The sequence below is a fragment of the Gopherus evgoodei genome, chromosome 12 (genome assembly GCF_007399415.2).
Source record: "Gopherus evgoodei ecotype Sinaloan lineage chromosome 12, rGopEvg1_v1.p, whole genome shotgun sequence".
NCBI classification, from domain to species: domain Eukaryota; kingdom Metazoa; phylum Chordata; order Testudines; family Testudinidae; genus Gopherus; species Gopherus evgoodei.
This window is the reverse complement of record NC_044333.1, coordinates 24,757,468-24,778,860: the sequence shown is the minus strand read 5'-3', so window position 1 is coordinate 24,778,860 and position 21,393 is coordinate 24,757,468. Positions and strand designations below refer to the sequence as shown.

The following is a 21,393-nucleotide window of genomic DNA, read 5'->3' as shown; positions in this document are numbered from 1 at the left end:
TCGGGGGGCTCTGCATTTTAATTTAATTTTAAATGAAGCTTCTTAAACATTTTAAAAACCTTATTTACTTTACATACAACAATAGTTTAGTTATATATTATAGACTTCTAGAAAGAGGCCTTCTAAAAACGTTAAAATGTATTACTGGCATGTGAAACCTTAAATTAGAGTGAATAAATGAAGACTCGGCACACCACTTCTGAAAGGTTGCCGACTCCTGATATATACTAATCAATATATTAATTTAAAAAACACCCTAGATTTTAATCAATTATATTTAGGATGTATTGTAGGTCATCCGATTAATATAACAGGAGGTTCTAATTCCTTACCACACTATCTTTCTTGCTATACCAATAGAATTATTTGTAGATGCCAGTAGTCTTATAAATATATATCCTATCCCAAAATAATAGTAATATAAAAACTGGGGAAGAGGGGAGAAATCTGTTACCACACTCATTTCTCTTTTATCTTAACTCTCAAAACAGTGACTCCTTGAGAATTTCCCTAACACATTCTATATGCATCTTGTCTTGTTTCTTATTAACTCCATTTATTTATTTATTTTGGCTGTATGAGCTAGATACACTAAATGCCTCATATGTTTTCAGTTTTCTCCATGACACATTTTATTTTATTTTTTTTATATGTGCTCATGATCAACACACATGGTGTTGGGTTTTTCGTCTGTTATACTTCAGAGTTAGGTTTACAAACTAAATTATTCTGTTTGGAAAGTTCACCTATTCTTCACATAAAGCAAATGTCAGGGACTACATTTTTACCAATTCTCAAACTAGCTTCTGACTTGTCTTGTTTTCTAAAATGCATGTATGTAAAAATACATATCCACTTGCTTTTGCCCTTGGGTGTGTAAATTCAACATTTACATATGGAAATGGCATATTGGGCATGCATTTGCTTGTACACAGGTTAGAAAATAATTTGCCCCAACCTCCCCTCCCCTTGTGAGCACAAAATTAGGCTCCTTCCAATTTTAGCGTTATGATGAAGTGTTACCAGTTTTGCCCATTACTTTGGGGTACGCTCATTTATTAGAGTTACTCTTGTGGGGGGGGGCAGGTTCTGTAATTCAATCAATGTACTGCTTGTGTCACTTGTGTTTTCATCTGGAGCTCTACTTCTCCCTTCTGCAAGTTCCTTCCCAGTGGAGCTATCCTGCAGGGCCTAGGTTCCACAGGGCTGTGTTCCTCCAGCCCCAGAATCAGATGAATGCACACAGAGCACGTCTGAGCAGACTGGGAGAATCAGCACTCCCAAGCTGACCCCTTATATGTCCATGGATTCAGCAGGCTGAGTCAAGCAGCACTTCCAAGCTGCCACCCTCCTATGCCATGGCATCGAACCAGAATAGAGTACGCATGAGCAGGCTGGGTCAAGCAGCACTTTCAAGCTGCCGCCCTTATATGCCCCTGGACTCAACAGGCTGGGTCGAGCAGCACTTCCAACCTGCCACCCTCCTATGCCACAGGTTCAGCACATCTCTGTCCCCACTTTCATGTCACAATTGTTCTGGTAGTAATCCACTTGATGAGCAAACCCCACAGGATTTTTGGGTGCTACTGGGATCTTTAGCTTAGGTAAGAGGAGTGTTGCTCCAGAGCAAATAGGGAAGCCAAAACATATAAGATTGAGAGAGAGAGGGAAGCAACCAGCTTAACCATGAAAGTTATTTGTTACCAGGTAATAACCACATAAGGAGAGCCAAACAAACAAAACAGTTACAATATTAAATCTAGCTTAAATTTGATTACAAACGTCAGGTTTAGAAAATTACACCTGATCACACAAGTCGGGTTAGAAAGCCATACATAGAGTAGAAAGAAAAACACAGAGAGAGTTGGGTTTTCACCACTCCGTAAAGCTTGAAGCGATTGGGGTTCCCATGTGGTGGTAGTAGCTGTGGGTCTGGAGTGCTGGAGACAGGCAGGGATCAGTCAGCATGATCAGACAGGAGATGATGGAGTCCCAGTGCAACTGGTGCAGATTTTGGATCCAGGCATCAGAAAATTTACATGAGCATGGGTAGGGTTTTTTTGTAGGGAAACAGCAGTGGTTCAAGGGAGAACACTAGATTTGTTTATGGGTAAACTGATGGCTCAAGGGAGTATACCAAAGTTGTTTTGTTCAGGCTAGATAATAGGAATTGATCATTCCTGGCTATGGGCGATGTTTCTTCGAGGGAGCTCACAATGCAGTTAGGCAACTTCAGTATTTTGGATACCAATAAATGATTTATTACTAGAATTGGTCTGATAACTACTGAGCTGGATGTGTGCAGGAGTGAGTTCATTAACATCTGGAGCAGAAATCCCCCATCATGAGGCTAGGGGAGTTACCTTAATCCTGTCACCCTTGTCTGGAGGGGTTTGGTGTGTATCCCACTGCCTTTTCATTGCTTTTTGTAAGTCTTTCTTCTGATCGGTTTTGGTTCAAGCAGAGGCTGGGTGGTGGTGGTGGTCCTTCGTGAGTCAGACAGGCTGTATACTGCACCCTGGTTCCCCAAGAACACAGGGCTGACAGGTAACAGAAGGTCTCTTATGAATACTTTGTTTCTGTGTATAATGAAAATCTTGTTACTATGCTAAGTTACTTCAGGCCTGCTCTAATCCAGAGGCCAAAATAAGCAAACTTTCTACTAGAGCTGATATTGTAGTGTATGTTCTCCAAGAGTATGTGGACTCTGTACAATGTGGGTGGAGTGATCTGTCTGAGATAGGAACTAGAGATCTCTCTATATATGTATAATTTAACAAGTCTTAGACCTCAAGGCAATTCTTCCCAGAAATACCATGCACAGGCTGTTTTGAAGCAATGGGATTTCTTATCTGTCTGAGGTAATGAAAGGTTGCTTTCTGCTGCAGTGTGTATAACTGTGTGGAGTTGCTACTGCTGAGTAGTGCTCCAGACACATTCCATTACTAGTCTATATTGAAGTAGGAATCTACCCCATTTGGCCCGTGGCTTGTATTCTTTTACTCTTTGCATAGTGTGTGTTCTGAGGCACTTAAGGGGCCTAAATAATTGTTTATCACTGCCTTTGCTGCTTATAGTCAGGGCCGGCTCCAGGCACCAGCATTCCAAGCTGGTGCTTGGGACGGCAGTCTGCAAGGGGCAGCAGTCCCTGTTGTTTTACCCCCGAGCAGCGCACCAAATTGCTGCCGCGGACAGCGAGGGCAGTCTATGTGCCCTTAGGGCAGCAGGCGCGTTTCCGTGGTGGCGGCAATTCCGCCGCAGCTTCTATGTTTAGCTGTCTGCGGCGGCTTCAGCTAAACATAGAAGCTGCCGCCGAATTGCCGCCGCCGCGGAAGCGCGCCTGCCACCCTAAGGGCACACGGACTGCCCCCGCTGTCCGCGGCAGCAATTCGGTGCGCTGCTTGGGGCGATGAAAACTGTAGAGCTGGCACTGCTTATGGTAATTACATCCCTTGGTTACTTCAATAGGACAACATCTGTACCTTTTCAGTAGATACTTCTAGCTATTAAGTAGGCAGGTCTCTCTGTTGGAGAGCTCCCATAAGCTCATTCTTCTACAACCATAGGCACTAAGATACTCTTTTTGTTGCTTCCGATAGATGTGAGTAATGCTTTTCAGACTGACTCTCTCTGCCTCATTCCTCCCCTCCCACCACCCCATATAAAAGATTATTCACTGATTTTTGTTGAATGTGCTGGAGATCTACTGCATCTCGCCTCTTTTGACAGATTTCATGCCGTCAGCTCTTAAACCACTTGGCATTGTACTTTTTCCCTTTATCTCCCTAATTTGTAGTTGTATCTTCTCAAGAGGCTGTCAGTTCTGTCATTACAAGTTGCTTAATTTCTTTGACCACAATAGACAGTCTTGCTATTAAGTGCTGCATACTAATTGAACTGTGGGGAAAATGAGCTTCCTAATGAAATCTGCTCTATATGTAATCTCCTGCAACTGCAAAAAATATTTCTCTGCATTACTTTGATTTCTTTTGTAATAAACCTAAAACACCTTTAATTTTTTTACCCAAGTTCTTATTTCTCCAACTCCTTGCTTTATTAAAATGCTTGCCTGTATGTTTACATGAATTATGATGTCTCTAAATATGACTCGAGCTGGACTGTTCCATAGAACCTATACTCTCTCTCGCATAAATAGTATGCAGTCTTTTTAGCTCTTGCTATTCATAGATTATCTAGACTTTCTGGGCTATTTATAAAGATGTATATCTTTCCATATTCTTGATTCTCAATATTTTACAGACCTGGTGAAGATGAATTTGCTTTTCAGGACCCCTTCTTGTTTTACCTAGTTCAATTTGTCTGTCTTCTCCTATGCTTGCTGTGCTCTGTTTTTTTGCTACAGATAATAGAAATAATATCACTTCATAAAGCAGTTGAATCTTGCTCTCTGTCTTCAGGATGTTCATTTGCTTCTTACAGAAGCTGCCTCTTACTTGCTCCAATAATGTTGCTTCCTTGCCTCAATTTTTCAACCTTTGGAATATCTCCTTGATCATTAATTATCTTAACTATTTTATTAATTTCCCACTTCAGAGCAATTACCTTGTCTCCATTATGATCCCTAGGTTATTTCTACCTTGGCCGAAAGGCCAACCTTAGATTGCTTTTGTCCTGCCAGTGATGAACAAGTTCACTTTTATGTATCTGCAGAAATGAGCTTCTAATAATGATTCACATTATTATTTCCTGTAGTATAGCCATCACTTGTTCTCCTGTGTAACTTCAGACTGTATATTTTGAAGAACTAAAAAGCAGTTGGTATGTTAGCTGCAATTTGTAAAAGTACAGAATTATTAGTTTTTGTAAATATTTCTGTTCACTAATGAATACTCATGCAGTATTAATTGTTTACGGTAGGAGACTGCTTAGAAAATCTGGTTCCTTTTCATGCTTCTGAAATTTACCTGATTTTTGATCTTGGACAGGTAACATAGCCTCTGCCTGTTTTCCCATCTGTAAAATAGGCACAATGATTTACCTGCCCCACATGACTGTAATGAAACAATGCTTGTAAAATGCTTTCTTATCTTGAGTATAAGCACTATAAAATAATAATCCTTGCACATCAGATTATGTGCATACAAACTACAGTATTGTGGTTTAACTTAAAAGGCATTGAATTAATCTTTTTTTACTTACAGGACATATTGAAGTGTGATTTTTCCCTCCTCCTCCTCAAAATTATTTGATGTAAGAGATTCAGTCATCTCCTCCTTAAAAATTGTTGAAATGTTTGACACTTTCAGAATATCACCTGTTGGTCTGGCAGATTACTCTGCAAAAATTCCTCTCTCTGATGCAGGCCTAGTACATTTTGGGGAAGGGTTTGACATTTCATAATAGGGAGAGAGGGAGAGAGCTTTGGTCTTGTGTCTTTGGGCTTGTCTACATCAGAAAGTTGCAGCGCTGGTGAGGGAGTTACAGCGCTGCAACTTAGGAGGTGTACACATCTGCAGGGCACCACCAGCGCTGCAACTCCCTGTTTGCAGCGCTGGCCGTACTCCCGTTTTGTCTCGGGTGTAGAGGATCCAGCGCTGGTGATCCAGCGCTGGTAATCAAGTATAGACACTTACCAGCGCTTTTCTTGACCTCCGTGGAATAAGCAGGTATCCCAGCATACCTGAGGAAGCCTCTGGTAATCAAACTGGTCTCCTTCCCCAGCTTGCTCTCGCATTCCCCGAACCCCGAGCAAGCAGGTCTCCTTCCCTGAGGTTTGCTGGGTGGTTCCGGGAACGCGAGAGCAAACCGCGGCGAAGCTGGTCTCCTTCCCCGGTTTGCTATCGCGTTCCCCGAACAAGCAGGTCTCCTTCCCTACGGTTTGCAGGGTGGTTCGGGGAACGCGAGAGCAAACCGCGGCGAAGCTGGTCTCCTTCCCCAGCTTGCTCTCTCGTTCCCCGAACCCCCGAGCAAGCAGGTCTCCTTCCCTGCGGTTTGCAGGGTGGTTCGGGGAACGCGAGAGCAAACCGCGGCGAAGCTGGTCTCCTTCCCCGGTTTGCTCTCGCGTTCCCCGAACAAGCAGGTCTCCTTCCCTACGGTTTGCAGGGTGGTTCGGGGAACGCGAGAGCAAACCGCGGCGAAGTTGGTCTCCTTTCCCGGTTTGCTCTCTCGTTCCCCGAACCCCCGAGCAAGCAGGTCTCCTTCCCTGCGGTTTGCAGGGTGGTTCGGGGAACGCGAGAGCAAACCGGGAAAGGAGACCAGCTTCGCCGCGGTTTGCTCTCGTGTTCCCCGAACCACCCTGCAAACCGCAGGGAAGGAGACCTGCTTGCTCGGGGGTTCGGGGAACGCGAGAGCAAACCGGGAAAGGAGACCAGCTTCGCCGCGGTTTGCTCTCGCGTTCCCCGAACAAGCAGGTCTCCTTCCCTGCGGTTTGCAGGGTGGTTCGGGGAACGCGAGAGCAAACCGCAGCGAAGCTGGTCTCCTTTCCCGGTTTGCTCTCGCGTTCCCCGAACCCCCCTTGAAGCCGCCCAACAGCGCTGCAGTGTGGCCACATCTAACACCACTTGCAGCGCTGGTTGCTGTAAGTGTGGCCACTCTGCAGCGCTGGCCCTATACAGCTGTACTAATACAGCTGTAACAACCAGCGCTGCAAAATTTTAGATGTAGACATGGCCTTTAATTGATACACTGACAAGTGTAAGATTTCTATAGTTTTTATCATAAATGCATGAAGAGTTTCTGATCAGCATGTTTTGTACACAGGAAAAGCATTTATAGTGTCTGCTTATTCAGGATATGTATACTAACTTTTTGGAAATGCATGAAATTGCCATGTTTATTAAAGAACAACTGGGCACAAAATTAATTCTATTTGAACATGCAGTTTAATCAACACAAAACTAAGATATATTATATTTATTAGGGATATTAACACGTTACAGATTGTATAGCCATAGCAAAATGTCAGTTTTCCTTCTCCCTCCAGTCCATGTGTCAGATTTTTTAAGTGTTGTCAATTTGCAAATTGCAGTGAGATTTAGAATTGGATTGGTTTTTATGATCCTCTTAGCAGAAGGACAGCTGGGGGTTCATTTTTAGAGAATAATTGTTTACTATCAAGCATAGTCTAAACTTTTTAGAAGAGTTACCAGGAATATTTATGTAATACTTTAGATAATATAATTTTGCTTCTCTGCTATTTGTGCATCCATGTTAATGACTACATGTTCTTCCCCTTAGACTTATAATTTAACCAGTATCCTTTACAATGTAGCTTGTTCAGCTCCCTTATTGCTAATTAAAGTGTAGTATAATTTGAGTAATTAGTGTAGGTGCCCTTGCAGTCATAAGCAGGGATAGCTTGCAGCTGTATTGCTTGTGTTGTGAACCTGTCAGCATTCACAAAGGATTGAGCCAGGTCAGTTCTTAGCTGATAGATTTCCAACGATAAACTGTGTAGAATAGATGGTGCTGTTCCCTATGATTGAGCCAGTGTCCCCCAGCATTGTGTTCTAAATTGCTATCCTGTATTTAGCGCTGCAGATACCACAACGATCTCTTGCAGGTCATGTCTGTGTTTAAAACGCTGGATCGCTTTAATGAAGATGCTCTGCACCAACGGGAGAGAGCTCTCCCGTTGGCGTGGTTAATCTGCCTCGCCAAGAGGTGATAACTTATCCCACCAACATTGCTGTCTTGCTGCCATAGCTCTTCTACGTGGGGTGAAGGAGGGGAACAAGTGGAGGCGGTTTGGTTGGTATAACTATGTTGCTCAGGGCTGTGCATTTTTCACACCCCTGAGTGTTGTTGCTATACCGATATAGGTCTGTAGTGTAGACCGTACCTCAGATGAGAGATAAAACTCAAGCCTTGACTGTGACCACTGGTCCCTTATTCCTGCCATTCCTCTGTTATCTGGCTTTCCCCACATGCCTGCTAACCGCAGCTGGTATTTAGGTGCCATATCTTAGGCGAGTGCCTCAATGTAGTGTTCTGGTATAGGTACTTTTCTCTACAAAAATTGTTATTTCAATAAATCTATTCAGTCACTTATCTGCCTCTGGTTTTTTTTCTTCTCAGTCCTAAGAAGCTCTTCTGAAAGGTTTATCTTTCTGTTTGTTTCATTCAGTCCTTTGCACTTGGCTGCCTTTTTTGAGTTTATCTCTTGTTTGGTTGGTTTGAGTAATTTTGGATTCTTGTGTCTTTTGTTAAAGTTATAAATTTAATAAGATAGCCTCTGATTCACAGGAGAGACAGTATGTTGACTGACTAGATGTGTATTTTCATCTTTCCTCGGTGCTTGCCTTCCCTGTCCTTTATGATCTCTTAACCTTTTCCCTCAGAAATTGTTGTTGTTTTTTTTCCCTACTCATAATGTCATTGGCTATTTTGTACTTGTCCATTAGAGAGACCAGGTGAGTGAGGTAATATCTTTTATTGGACCAACTTCTGTTGGTGAGAAAGACAAGCTGGGGCCAGACCTGAAGAAAATCTCTGTGTAGCTCAAAAGTTTGTCTCTTTCATGAACAGAAATTCATCCAATACAAGATATTATTTCACTCACCTTGTCTCTCTAATATCTTGGGACCAGCATGGCTACAACATGGCTGTACTTGTCTATGTAAGTTTAAATAAAGCTCTTAGTGCAACTTTCTGCCTTGTTACAATATCTCCTTTTACTATTTTTCTTCATCAATCTGCTCTGAGTTTGCGTTTCATTTGTTGTATTGATGTTGCTTATGTCATATGCAGCTTATATCCTTTCATGTCTTGTTTCCTTTAATCTCTCTTTAGTGGCATGGTGGAATACTCTTCAGCCAGAGATAGAATTCAGTCTTTTGTTCATTGAACCTCTCTATATAAACTTTATTTCTTGTTCATCAGTTTTTCCTCTATGTAGATTTGTGTTTAACTGGTTCTTACATCAAATGATTACCTCTTTAACAGAACTACTTTAACAGCAGCTATTGGGATAATGTTCAGATGCTGTTCTTGAAGAAAATAAAATGTTACTAGACTCTCTCATGTTTCCAAGTGACCAGCTGTTTTCCATGATGATGCAGAATGCTGAATTGTGGTTTTCATGTTGTGGGGGTGATCACTGGTGTCTAAATGAAGACCCTTAATATTGAATACTGTGCAACATGTACTTGTATTTGTTGAAGTCTGAGATAAGTTGGCATTTTCTGTCTCATGCTCTTGAAGTAGGAACACAAAGTCATGGACCCTCACATTTTTAGATTTTATAGGTTCGTGAGCACATGTTGTAGAAATACTTTTGTTTGTTGTATTCATAGATTGATGGGTTATTGCTCTGCCATCTGAAGCCCAAGACATTTAACTGTGATTTTGAACGAATCTCTTAAAAATTGGGTTGTGCTTTTTTTGGTGCCTTATGGTATATAAAGTAGGCGTGAAAGGCACATACATACTTTTTGTTTGTTTATTTTTAAATACTTTAGAGGTGTGAGGAACCTCCAATCTGTTTTCCCTAGCTTAGCTGAAAGATCTATTGGGGTGGGACATCAAAGGGCATTTTCATTGTGAGCTCTCACTCTAATTGAAGAGCTCATGGCACCAGATTGTCCTTTTATTCAAAATGTTTGTCATTGAAATGAAGTGTTAACAACAAAAACAAAGTTTTGAACAACCTAACTAAATATCCCTTCTCCCTGCTTAATGTCTCAACCTTTACTCTATTGGCTCTTGTAATTTGAAATGACAACAACTGCTCCAGTTATCGGACATAAATATCAGTCTTCGACGTAGGCAACAGAGAGCCCTTCCTTCTACGCTGTCTTGAGAGGTGGTTGTGGGAAGTTGGAACCTTCACATTCCCTTTATGCATCATTGAGAAGCAAAAAGAGGACACATCCTTTTTTATTTTTTCTCTGTGCAGTTCACCTTTGACAAGTTTGTTTAATCTAAATATTATTTGATTTCCCCAAGATTTGAAACTGCTAAAGAACTTTAGGGATGAACATGAAACATTCACCATTTTAATTTTATTCGTGTATTTGAGTGATTTAAAAATGGAAAATTTTATTTTACTTATTTATAAAAAAGCCTCACTCCTACATAGGGACAACTAGCATGTATGCCCTCTGAGCCTGATCTTGAAAATGCTTTTAACTGGTTTAAATGTATACATATAATTAATCCCTTGGACTTCAGTGGGATTACTGACATGGGTTAAAATAAGCACATGCATTTGCAAGATTGAGAGCCTAAATATGTTTTTAAAAATTATGATGCAGTACATTATTTGATAACTAAAACTGTACTAGTTATCATGTGTTCAGATGAGATATTATATAAATGCATTTTGGTGTTGTGTTTAGAAAAATGCTGGCATCCGCAATTCATAGTATTACTAGTTTTTAATTCTGGTATGTTGTTGGTTTTTTTGTTAGATTTAATGTGAACAATAAAATTCTTCATCCTGAAATTGCAGAATGGTAAGTAGTTTATAACCTTTCTTTTCCTAAGCCTTTTTTTGTAACTTGTTTATTTTATTACTTCGCCCAGCAGAATCTGGTAAATTCCTTATTGGATGTTTTACAGTAGACATTCCAACAGAAGCCTCTCACTTTACTGTTTGACAATTTTTTATTCTTATGTTTCATGCTGGGAATGAAAACAACATGCAAAGATTCAGATTTTAGTTTGTTTTAAAAATCAACATTCTGTAACACCATAAGGAACAGAAAAGTTAAGTAACATTTAAAAGGAATAGGCAATATTACAATGAATACCAAAGGAAGTATTAATTTAAAACTTGATATAAAGGATGCCATTTTATAAATGTTTTTTCTTCCTTTAGGATTTATTTTAATAGCATTATTCTAATGAATTATTTTGTTGTTCATATGTATGTCCTATGTAATTCTAGAGGTACTCCACCGTAATCTATCTATATATTAACACTAACCTAAGATAAACCAAATGATAAGGTACCACAGAATATTAATGTTAATATATCTTAATTTATTACAATATTAATTACAACACTTTGTAATATATGTAAGTTATATTAATATACTATTTTGTCTTAGAAAGCTTTTGCCTTTTGGTACCCATGATTTCTCCGTTTTAACAGTATCATTAACATTGTCCTAACAACCATTTTATAACTAAGGCTTTCTGTTTTTTCATTTAGCAAATTAACTGAAGAGACAGCAGAGTGGATTTTTGCTAATTAAATTGTTTTTTAACTAAGTATTCTAAATGTATTATTCTGGAGCTGAGAAAACAAAACCTTACTTATGACAGATAAGCTACTTGTTTTTCAGAACCTTTGAAAAATAAACAGAAAAAATACATACTGCATCCTAGGATTGCAGCTTGATGTATTGCAGGCTACTATACAATACTCTTATTAATAACTTATGTTAATAATAAACATTACTCTAGTATTAGTAATCTTCTGTACAGAAGTCCATGTACTGAAAAGAAATGTAAAGTTGAAATTTGTCTTGAAGGCACCTGATCATTAACATATCAGAGTAATGGAAGCTTAATAAGACAGATTCTTTGTTCTGTTGCATATCTGTTTCACTACTTTGGTGGTGTAATAATGTTTTAAAAGAAAAAAAGGAACAAGTTTTAGATAAAATAAAGCTGCCTTAGAGTCATCAGTATGAGATGGAGATGTGCAGGAGCTGAGTTCCTCTTCTGCAATTCCTGCACAATTTAGGAGAGGGAAAGTCCACACACACACACACACACACACACACACACACACACACACACACACACACACACACACACACACACACACACACACACACACACACACACACACACACACACACACACACACACACACACACACACACACACACACACACACACACACACACACTCTCTCCTCCCTTCCCCCCCCCCAAGAAGAAAAGGGATAGAGTTAAGGTATCTCAATTAGGTACTTGATCCTGCTCTCTGTGACTTGCATAGAACGCATGGGTAGTCACGCTGAAATCAATGGAACTACTCAAATACTGAAAATTAAGCATAAACTTAAGTGCCTTGTCATGATATAGACTCGTTCAGTGTGTTTATCACTAATAGTTATGGCACAAGATATATGGATTAATGAAGTTAAAGTTGAAAGACTTTGTTATACATTTCAAGAAACTTGTTATAAGTTGTTGCTTTTAATTTTCCCCCTAATTTTTCTGGTATTTAAAAAAAGCTACAGTCCATCCCCTGTTCCCCTTATCAAACTAGCATCTTGTTTGAAAAAAATTAAAAAGTTAAGTGTTGCCCCAGAGTGGGGTTGAACCCATGAGTTCTATATGAACTAGCATTGTCCTAATCCCTGGTTTCACATTGGTATGTTGATCTGGGGCTGAACATGGAGATTCAGGTAGTAACTGTTATACCTAGATTAGAGCAAACTAACTGGCTCCCATTATGCTAGTGTGACATATTGCAATCCCCTGTAATATTGTTGGGGACCATATTTTATTAAGTTTATGTATCATAGTAGACCAAGGATTGTATGCAACTCCAGAGGGGAGGGTTACCACAACTCTTCCAGGAACCCAAAATAGTAGGGGGTGATTAAGGTGAATCACTTAGGTTGCGAACATCTTCATAGAGATACCACCCCCTGAGGAGGCTTGCATATACTGGTCCAAACTGGGTTTTCCAGAGACCAACAGACCAAAAGAGAGATTTTTATATAAAAAGGCTGGGTTTAAATTTTCTCCTCCAGCAAATTGACAGGACCTTCAGTCAAAGGAGGGCCCCAACCTTATGGAAGGGTTGGAAAGACTTTGGCCCACTAGGACCCCATAAGACTGTGTTTAAATCTGGTTATTGTTTGTATTATGTTTCATCTATAATGTGTTTTTCCTTAAGAATAAATGTGCTAGTTTAGAAAGAGCTGTACGGTAATTTTGTAACTACTGGCAATACGCTGTTCCTAGCCCTCTGGGAGACTGATTTAATGGGGATATCACAGTGTAAACTGTGGAGACTTAAAGACTCAGAAGGACAATAAGCAGGTGATTTCAGGAGACCTGACACCTGACTGGGCATTCCCGGAGTAGGCAACAGAGCAGAGGATACAAGTGTAGTTACTCTGAAACTTTGACAGCTAGCACTTCAAAATGCAAATGTCACTGACTACATGTGAGTCAGGGTTGGTAACATAGTACTGCAGTATTCCTTATATGAAGCAAAATTACTTAAAGCATTTTAAATGGGTACTTAGATAAGTCTGCTATTAAACTCCTTTTCCATTTTCTTGTCCATACAAATCTTGAGATTCAAAGATAATTTATGAGGCGAGAGAATTCATTTAGCAGTTCAGATAACCTTGACAGGTACTCTGTTAGGATGGTTGGAAGTTTAGAATAGAGTTGCTGAATATATTTAGATAATACTATGTTTTGCATGTGGTCACTTTCTATTGCATACATTTTCTGATCCAGATGTCCTTTTAAATATTGCTCCACCAGTGATTTGTTCATCTTAATGGGTGAAAAATTATGGAGGCGCTCTTATAGCTCCTTAGTTAAAGTTGCATTGTGATTTCCACTTCAAGCAGGGCTAAATCCTTCAAAAATATATATTAGTCTCGCAGAAGCATTCAAAGTGTCTCTGTTGCAACAAGATTGAGATCCTTGGATTTGGGGCATTGCACATGGGAGAGGAGGGACTCACTTAAAGGAGCCTTCTAAAAATGGCCACCTTTGGAAGTTTACAGGAAGGAGTCTCTCATGATTCTGTGGGTCCCTGGCACTAAAGAATGCCAACAGGTGGCTGTCTGAAAAATTAGTACTCCCCTTCCGAGACCCCCCAACTCAACAGCATCACGTTTTTTAAAAAGAACATTATTGCAATAGCATAAATCAAAGGGTTTTTGTTTTCCACCCTGGATGGTACTGGAATTTTTTGTTGGGAACATCCGGTCCCTTATGCTATATTATGATACTCCAAAACAGCATTTAGGGGTCCTGTGATATGATCCACTGCCTACAGAGGGTCAAATACAGAAAGGAAGGAAAAATGAGTAGATATATGGTAGGCCTCAGGGACTGAAATTAAATGGTTGATGCTGGGAGAGCAGCTGATGATAGCCATCTGTGCTTCCATTCAGACATCCGTGAAAGTAATGCTCCCTTAACACCACTGCCCCGGTGTAACCCACTCCCTTGAATAATCCTGCTCTGGCAGAGATGAGAAGCAGGACTCTGTGCAACCAAGAACATGATCTTTGAGTAACCTGGCAAGCTGGCTTAGCAGCAGAGATCAGGGCTACTTTTCTGACCTCCCTGCAGGAGCTGCTACTCTCACTTTCCTTGCCTGCTTCTTCTGACTATTTGTTACAAGTAAGAGGCAAGAAAAGGGAGACAGCTCTAGTTGCAGGTGGATTGAGTAGAGCTACAAACCCTACTCCTGAGCCAGCTTATCCGTCTGATGAAGACCCTGCTCTGGGTTGCAGGGGATACCGTGCTGAAGGAAATCAGCTTTCACTGACACCAAGCTTAGCCTTATCACTGAGCTCTCAGGATACTGGAGAAATAGGACAGCGGCACTCTGGAGGGCTCCAAGTAGCTGCTGGGCATATCTCAGACCCCTTCATCTCAGGGCCTCCATCCCACCCAGATACTTGATGTTCCCCTGTATCTCTGCTCACTTTCCCTGTTTTGGGAATTGGTATTTATTCCTTAGGGGAGTTAAAGGATAGAGGGACTTGAGGCTACAGTATGTGCAGGTGGGAGAGTCCAGGTGAATGGGGGATGTGAGGTGGAAGTGTAGGGGAGGAAATCAGAAGGAAAGTCTGAATTGAACTTGAAGAGTTGGTGGAGCTAGCAGTGGTGCAGAAAGAATCTCCTTCCTATATCGTACTTGAATGTTAGAGAAGAACTCTGGGCCTCGTTCTTTCCCAATTTAAAAAATAGCACTTGGTAAGCTTTCTTGGGGCACATAGCACTTCGGAAAATGACAGCTACAGCACAAGAATTCAGGTTTTCTGTTCAGGTGTAATGGAGAGGAATTTGTAAAGGTTGGTGTGTTCTTCATAACCTGAAAGTATCAAGCAAGTGTTTTTTGGGGGATAAGGAGTCTACATGTTTGGGTGATATAGCATATGCACTAAGACTGTCTTAATTAATGGTTTCCTTGGCTTTTTCAGTTTGTACCTAAGCAACATTAGCTGAAAAGCAATAAATTTTTGGAATGAGGAATATATATTTTTTAGAATATCAAATAGTTTGGGTCATTTGTATACTATTTCATGGCATGGATGGCACAAAAAGTCTTCTCCTTAAAATTGAATTGATTATTTTGAGTTGTATTTTTCCATTGACACATTTATTCTTTCACATTTTAGCAAAAGCGATAGCATTTTCATTTCCATTATATTTGTTGGAGAAATCCCATTTTGTCATAATTGGCAACTAAAGGTTAAATGGCTGAGCCTTCTGAAGCAACAGTAAATGTGAACTAGAGTCTCCCACTGTCCTAACACCCTGCTGGTACAAAGGTTCAGTACTGACAAGTGTGTATGATAAATTATGGGTCCGACGTCCCCCACACTCTTTAAGCCTTTGTTTTTCAAAGTTTTCTAATCAAACTGCTTTATCATGCAATTTTAAAAGATGAAACATAAAAAGAACTTAACCTGAAAACTGAATATATTTTGAATTTTTTTGCAGTTATTGCAGAAGTTTTTTGTTTTAGATTATTTACATATCCAATACAATTTAAAACATACATTTTTTACATATTTTATTGGATATGCAATATACTTTAAATATTGAAGTCTGTTTCCCCCCCCCGCCCCTGCCCCCGGAAAAACACAACACAGACACTGAACCAGTTTGATGTTGTATGTCAGTCAGAATGAAGTTTTCCTAAATTGCACAATGGGCTATTGTCAGTCTGTAGTTCCATTGTCTGTCTACCATAATGCTGATCTCCACTTCAGTCATTTTATTGAAATAGAAATAAAGTAAATGCAATGAAAAGTTGTCACTGGATAAATGTGTCCCAGTTGGAACATGACTAAAAGCCATCCTTTTGCCTTGGCATTTATCTGACAGAAGCAGCTCATTACTCATAGTCACTGTTCTATTTCATTGCTTTTGCTTCTTTAATTGAATAGAATCAAGCACTAAAATAACAATTGTTACATAATGTTTTCAATAATTTTGGTATTTTAATAACATAGTATACCTTAGAGGAGTTATCTGAACAATGCGGGAGAAACATTTAGCAGTGTCTGAACATTCTGTTTTATACATGCTGTATTTCACTAGCAACTTTAGGAATGATGAACTTGAATGCTTATGTACGGTCAGTTTCATGTCTCTGTGCTTTTTGTATATTTTGAGGGACAGCTGCAACTTTTTTTCTTTGTTTGAGTGGATCCTGCTACAAATGAGAAAATTGGCATGTATCTAACTTTGCCACAGGTTTTAAAACTGGACATGAGTTTTGTGAGTGCATTTATATGTATATTTCATGTTTTCATTATTTCTGTAGAAAACTTGTAATCCTTTGATGAATCAGTCTGTAGAGTTATGCTTAAGATATCAAAGATCATTTTGTGTTCATTATACAACTTCCTCTTTCAAGCATGTATAACTTGTCCATTTAAAATCTTTGGGTAACTAAAAATAAATTGTATTGTTGGATAATTTACCAATAAGGTAAGTGGGCATAGGAAATCCTGTAATTTTAGCACTTTTACATGATAGGCATATAGTTTAAGGAAAGCTTCAGGATGTGCAGAAGTGAATTAGCAATCAGGGAATGGGTATGAATCACAGGATTTTGGAATTACAGGAGATAGGCAATACAGGCCCTTGTTGAAGGGGAAAAAAGGGACTAAGAAAATGCAGAAGGAGATTGTTTAATAATATTAAGTTACTGTTTTTGTGAAAACAGTAAAAGGATTACTTTGTTTGATAGTTTAAAACAGATAGTAGATCAGATTCTTCTTCTTCTTTGAGTGCTTTCTCATGTCAATTCTATTCTAGGTGTGTGTGTGCCCTCATGCACAGACGTTGAAGATTTTTGCCTAGTGGTATCCATATGTTTGGCTGTGGCACCCCGTTGAGTGTCGCTCTAATGCCCTGGTATATTAAGCACCACCAGCCCTATGCCCTCTCAGTTCCTTCTTATCACCCATGACAGTTGGTGGGAGTGCCTTGTCTTGCATTGCAAGAGCGTTAGAGGTTCTTTACAACCCATTGTGTATCTTCTTTGTATATAGTTAGTTAGCCATTGAGTTAAGTGTTAGATTTGTTTGGTCGTTAGAGTCCTGGCTGGGACTTCACCCTGGAGTGAGGCATGCCCCATTCCCCCAGCTTCAAACCATGCTTGTTATGCAACAGGGCTGTTCTCCAAGCTCAAGGACACAAGGCTCCATGGCCTTAAAGACTCTGGTGCCACCCTCCACTCCTTGGGCGTTCATACCCCTGAGCTGTTCTGTCTTCCACCTCCTCCGCCTCCCAAGTTAGGTCCTGGGGGACCCCCTGGCTGAATACCTACAGGAAAAAGGACAGAGACAAGGAGTTTAAGCGTTGACACCAGTCGTCTTCCCATTCATGTGCTCAGCCTGGCACTTCCAGTAACCAAGGAAGCTAGAAACAGGCATTTTGAGGGTACGCTCAAGGATGGCCCCCAGTCATATCCCAGGATCCACCCTCATACTCTTTCCTCAATCACCAGTGCCACTTCCAGTCAGCCTGGTCATGGCTGACCTTGGACCATTGGGTGCTTAACATAATATCTTCAGGTTACACCCTGCAGTTCGTGGTTGACCCTCCCTCCCATCTTCCTTCCTGTCACTCTTCAAGGGCCCTTCTTAAAAGCAGTGGAGGAAGTCCCTCAAGACATGAAAGGGAAAGGTTTCTACTCCCAAAAGCAAAAGGGGTCCTCAGACCCATTCTGGACCTGTGTCACCTCAACAAGTCTCTCAAGAAGTTGAAGTTTCACATGGTCTCCCTGGCCTCCATCATCTGCTCCCTGGATCTGGGAGACTGGTGTGCTGCCCTCGACTTGAAGGACACATATTTCCATATTTTCCCAAGACATAGACGCTTCCTCCATTTTTGTTTGGCCAGTGCCATTTCCAGTTTACTTTGCAGCCCTTCGGTCTCTTTTCAGCCCTGAGAGTTTTCACAAAGTGCATAAAGAGAGTGGCCGCTTACCTGAGGAATTGAGGTGTTCAAATTTACCCATACCTCAATGACTGGCTAATAAATGGCTGGTCCCGGGATCGGATGCGTCGTCATCTTGATCTGGTTTGCTCCACCTGCCACAACCTGGGGCTGTTAATAAATGAGAAAAAGTCAACTTAAATTCCAGTGCAGTGCATAGAATTCATTGGAGTGGTCCTTGATTCTACTCAGGCCAGAGCCTTCCTCTCCGAGGCCCGGTTCCGAGCCATGGTGGACCTGATCTCATACATGCAAGTCCACTATCTCACCAGCGCTCACATTTGCCTGCGGTTGTTGGGCCACATGGCAGCCTGCTCTTACGTGGTCTGGCACGTGCGGCTCCACCTCAGGCCCCTGAAGGCATGGCTAGCATCAGTCTACATCCCCAATAGAGAGATCATAGACCATGTAGTCAGGGTCCCAGACCATGTACTGTCATCACTCTCACAGTGGCAGAATCTTCCATCAGGTTGAAGGAAATTCCCTTCATGGCTCCGTCTCCATCGGTGATCCATCATCTTTGATGTCTTGGACCTGGGGTGGGGGTAGGGAGCCTACCTGGGTGATCTCAGCATGCAAGATCATTGTTCTAGTCATGATCACTCCCTACACGTTAATGTCAGGGAGCTCAGAGCAGTTCACTTGGCCTGCCAAGCCTTTCTACTTCACATAAAAAGCGGGGTGGTTCAGGTCCTGATGGACAGTACAGCAGCTATATTCTATTATCAACAAGCAAGGTGGAGCCAGATAATCTGCCCTTTTGCCAAGAAGCCCTTGGGCTTTGGGGCTTCTGTGTACATAGCTGCACACCTCTCCGGGGCCAGGAACACTTTGGCAGATTGCCTCAGCAAGACCGTCTTGTCTCACCATGAGTGGTCCCTCCATCCAGAAATGTTCAGCCTTGTCTTCCAGAGGTGGGGGACTCCCCAGGAGGATCTTTTGACATCCAGGCAGAACAGGAAGTGACATGTTTTCTGCTCGATTCAGGGGATTGACCAAGGCTCACTGTCAGATGCTTTTCTGCTCCTGTGGTTGGGGGCTCTGATGTACGTCTTCCCTCCAGTGCTGTTAATTCAGAGTCCTCATGAAGTCAAGCAGGATAGGGTGACGATCCTCCTAGCACTGGCTCACCCACACTAGCACTGGTTCGGGATGCTGCTAGACCTCTCAGTGGCTCCTCCTTTCCAGCTACTACTCCAGCCAGACCTGCTCTCCCAAAACCCTGGTAGTCATCTGCATCCGAATCTGACGGTGCTACACCTAGCAGCTTGGATGCTGCATGGTTAAATGCGGAGGAGCAGGAGTGCTCGGCTGGTGTCCAACAGGTCCTGTTGGGCAGCAGAAAGCCCTCCACCAGAGTAACTTACCTGGCCAAATGGAAGTGGTTTGCTTGTTGGTCCTCAGATAAAGGCATTTGGCCCAAGCGGGCCTTGCTGCAATTAATCCTGGACTACCTTCTGTATCTCAAGCACCACAGCCTGTCCCTTTCATCTGTTAAGGTCCACTTGGCCACTATCTCAGCTTTCCATTCACCACTCGAGGGTAGGCTGATTTTTCGCCCAGTACATGACAGCCAGGTTCCTCAAGGACCTCGAGCACCTCTACATGCAAGTCAAGGACCCCGTCCCACTGTGGGACCTGAATCTTGTGCCGTTACAGCTCACGGGAACCCCTTTTGAGCCTCTCCTTCCTGTTCTCTCCTTCTCCTTTCCTGGAAGGTCATGTTCTTGGTTTCAATAACATCTCTGAGTCTCTGAGATTAGGGTGCTTACCTTGGAACATCTCTTTACAGTCTTTTACAAAGACAAGGTCCAGCTGTGACCACACCCGGCTTTCTTGCCTAAGATGATCTCAGTTTCATAATGGCCAGGACATTTACTTACCTGTCTTTTTTCCAAAGCTGCCTAATTGAAGGAGGAGCATAGGTTGCATTTCCTAGACGTCAGGAGAGCGCTAACCTTCTACCTTGAAAAAACCAAGCCAACAGGATAAAAGGTCATCCAGTGTCTGCTCAAAGAATTTCTTCTTGGATCACTGCCTGTATTTGCTGCTGCTACAATCAGGCAAAGGTGCCCCCTCCAGCATTCGTAACCGCCCATTCAACCACAGCTTAAGCCTTGGGCAGCTTTCCTACCCCAAGAACCTATCCAGGACATCTGTAGGGCAGCCACCTGGTCATCCGTCCACACATTCATGTCCCTTTACACACTTTCCCAGCAGGCCTGGGATGATGCTGGCTTCAGTAGAACAGTGCTACAAGCCACAAGACCTTGAATTCTGAGCCCACATCTGAGGATACTGCTTGTGAGTCACCTAGAATAATGAGCAAGCGTTAAAAGAAGAAAAATTGGTAACCTACCTTTTCGTAATTGTTGTTCTTCGAGATGTGTTCTCATGTCCATTCCATTACCTGCCCTCCTGCCCCTTCTGTCGGAGTTGCCAGGAGGAAGGAACTGAGAGGGCGTAGGACCAGCAGTGCCTAATATAGCAGCACATGAGTGCAGCACTCAAGGGGGCACCACAGCCGACCATACGGATACCACTAAGGCAGAAATCTCCAATGACTATGCTCGGAACACACACACACCTAGAATGGAATGAACATGAGCAACACATCTCAAAGAACATCAGTTATGAAAAGGTAGGTAATAATTTTTTACTCTGTTTTTCTTACTCAGCTTTTTTTCATTGCTTTAATGAAAGGATTTCCATTGCTTAGTAGTTTTCATTAATTTATTCTTCTAACAGAATAATTAAAATAAAATAAATTGTAACCTTAAATTCGTAAAACCCAGTAAATTAAGATTTAAGGTTGTCCCAGATCTTTAATGCTGCTCCTTAGCACACCACTGGATATGGGAATTTTTATTGCAAGATTACATAATCCCTTACAATTATGGTCTAATTTTCAAAGTTACAATAAACTGTGTATGAAATATTTATATCAGATAATGCATGTAAATAGGTTTGAAGAGTTTAGAGTTTAAATTTTCCTTGAAGTTCTTAACACTTATTTGAACTGAATCCTAGAGAGAGAACTTAGTGGACATAAATATAACAACTACTGTGGAAAAAGTGGCTTTTGAAAATTAAAGGTATAAAGTAACAGCAGAATTTTGAAAGGATCAGGCAACTCAGTTCTGTGTGATTTTTGTTTCTTGTCTAGAGCCTCCATATATAGGTCAGTTGTAAATCGGTAGCACTTGCCCAAAATGCAAGACTTAAGATGAAGTGAACGAAGAGTGAGTTGTGCACA

The 21,393-nt window shown here is 41.3% G+C and overlaps 1 protein-coding gene across 4 annotated transcripts in view; it reads left to right on the top strand.

Moving 5' to 3' along the window:
- The window catches only part of PEPD (peptidase D), a 215,716-nt gene that overhangs the window by 45,656 nt on the left and 148,667 nt on the right, over window positions 1–21,393 (top strand). For all 4 annotated transcript variants that reach the window (XM_030581535.1, XM_030581536.1, XM_030581534.1 and 1 more), the window contains one exon: window positions 10,371–10,415. In XM_030581535.1, the coding sequence (XP_030437395.1) occupies window positions 10,371–10,415 (45 nt within the window). The remainder of the gene's footprint in view (window positions 1–10,370; window positions 10,416–21,393) is intronic.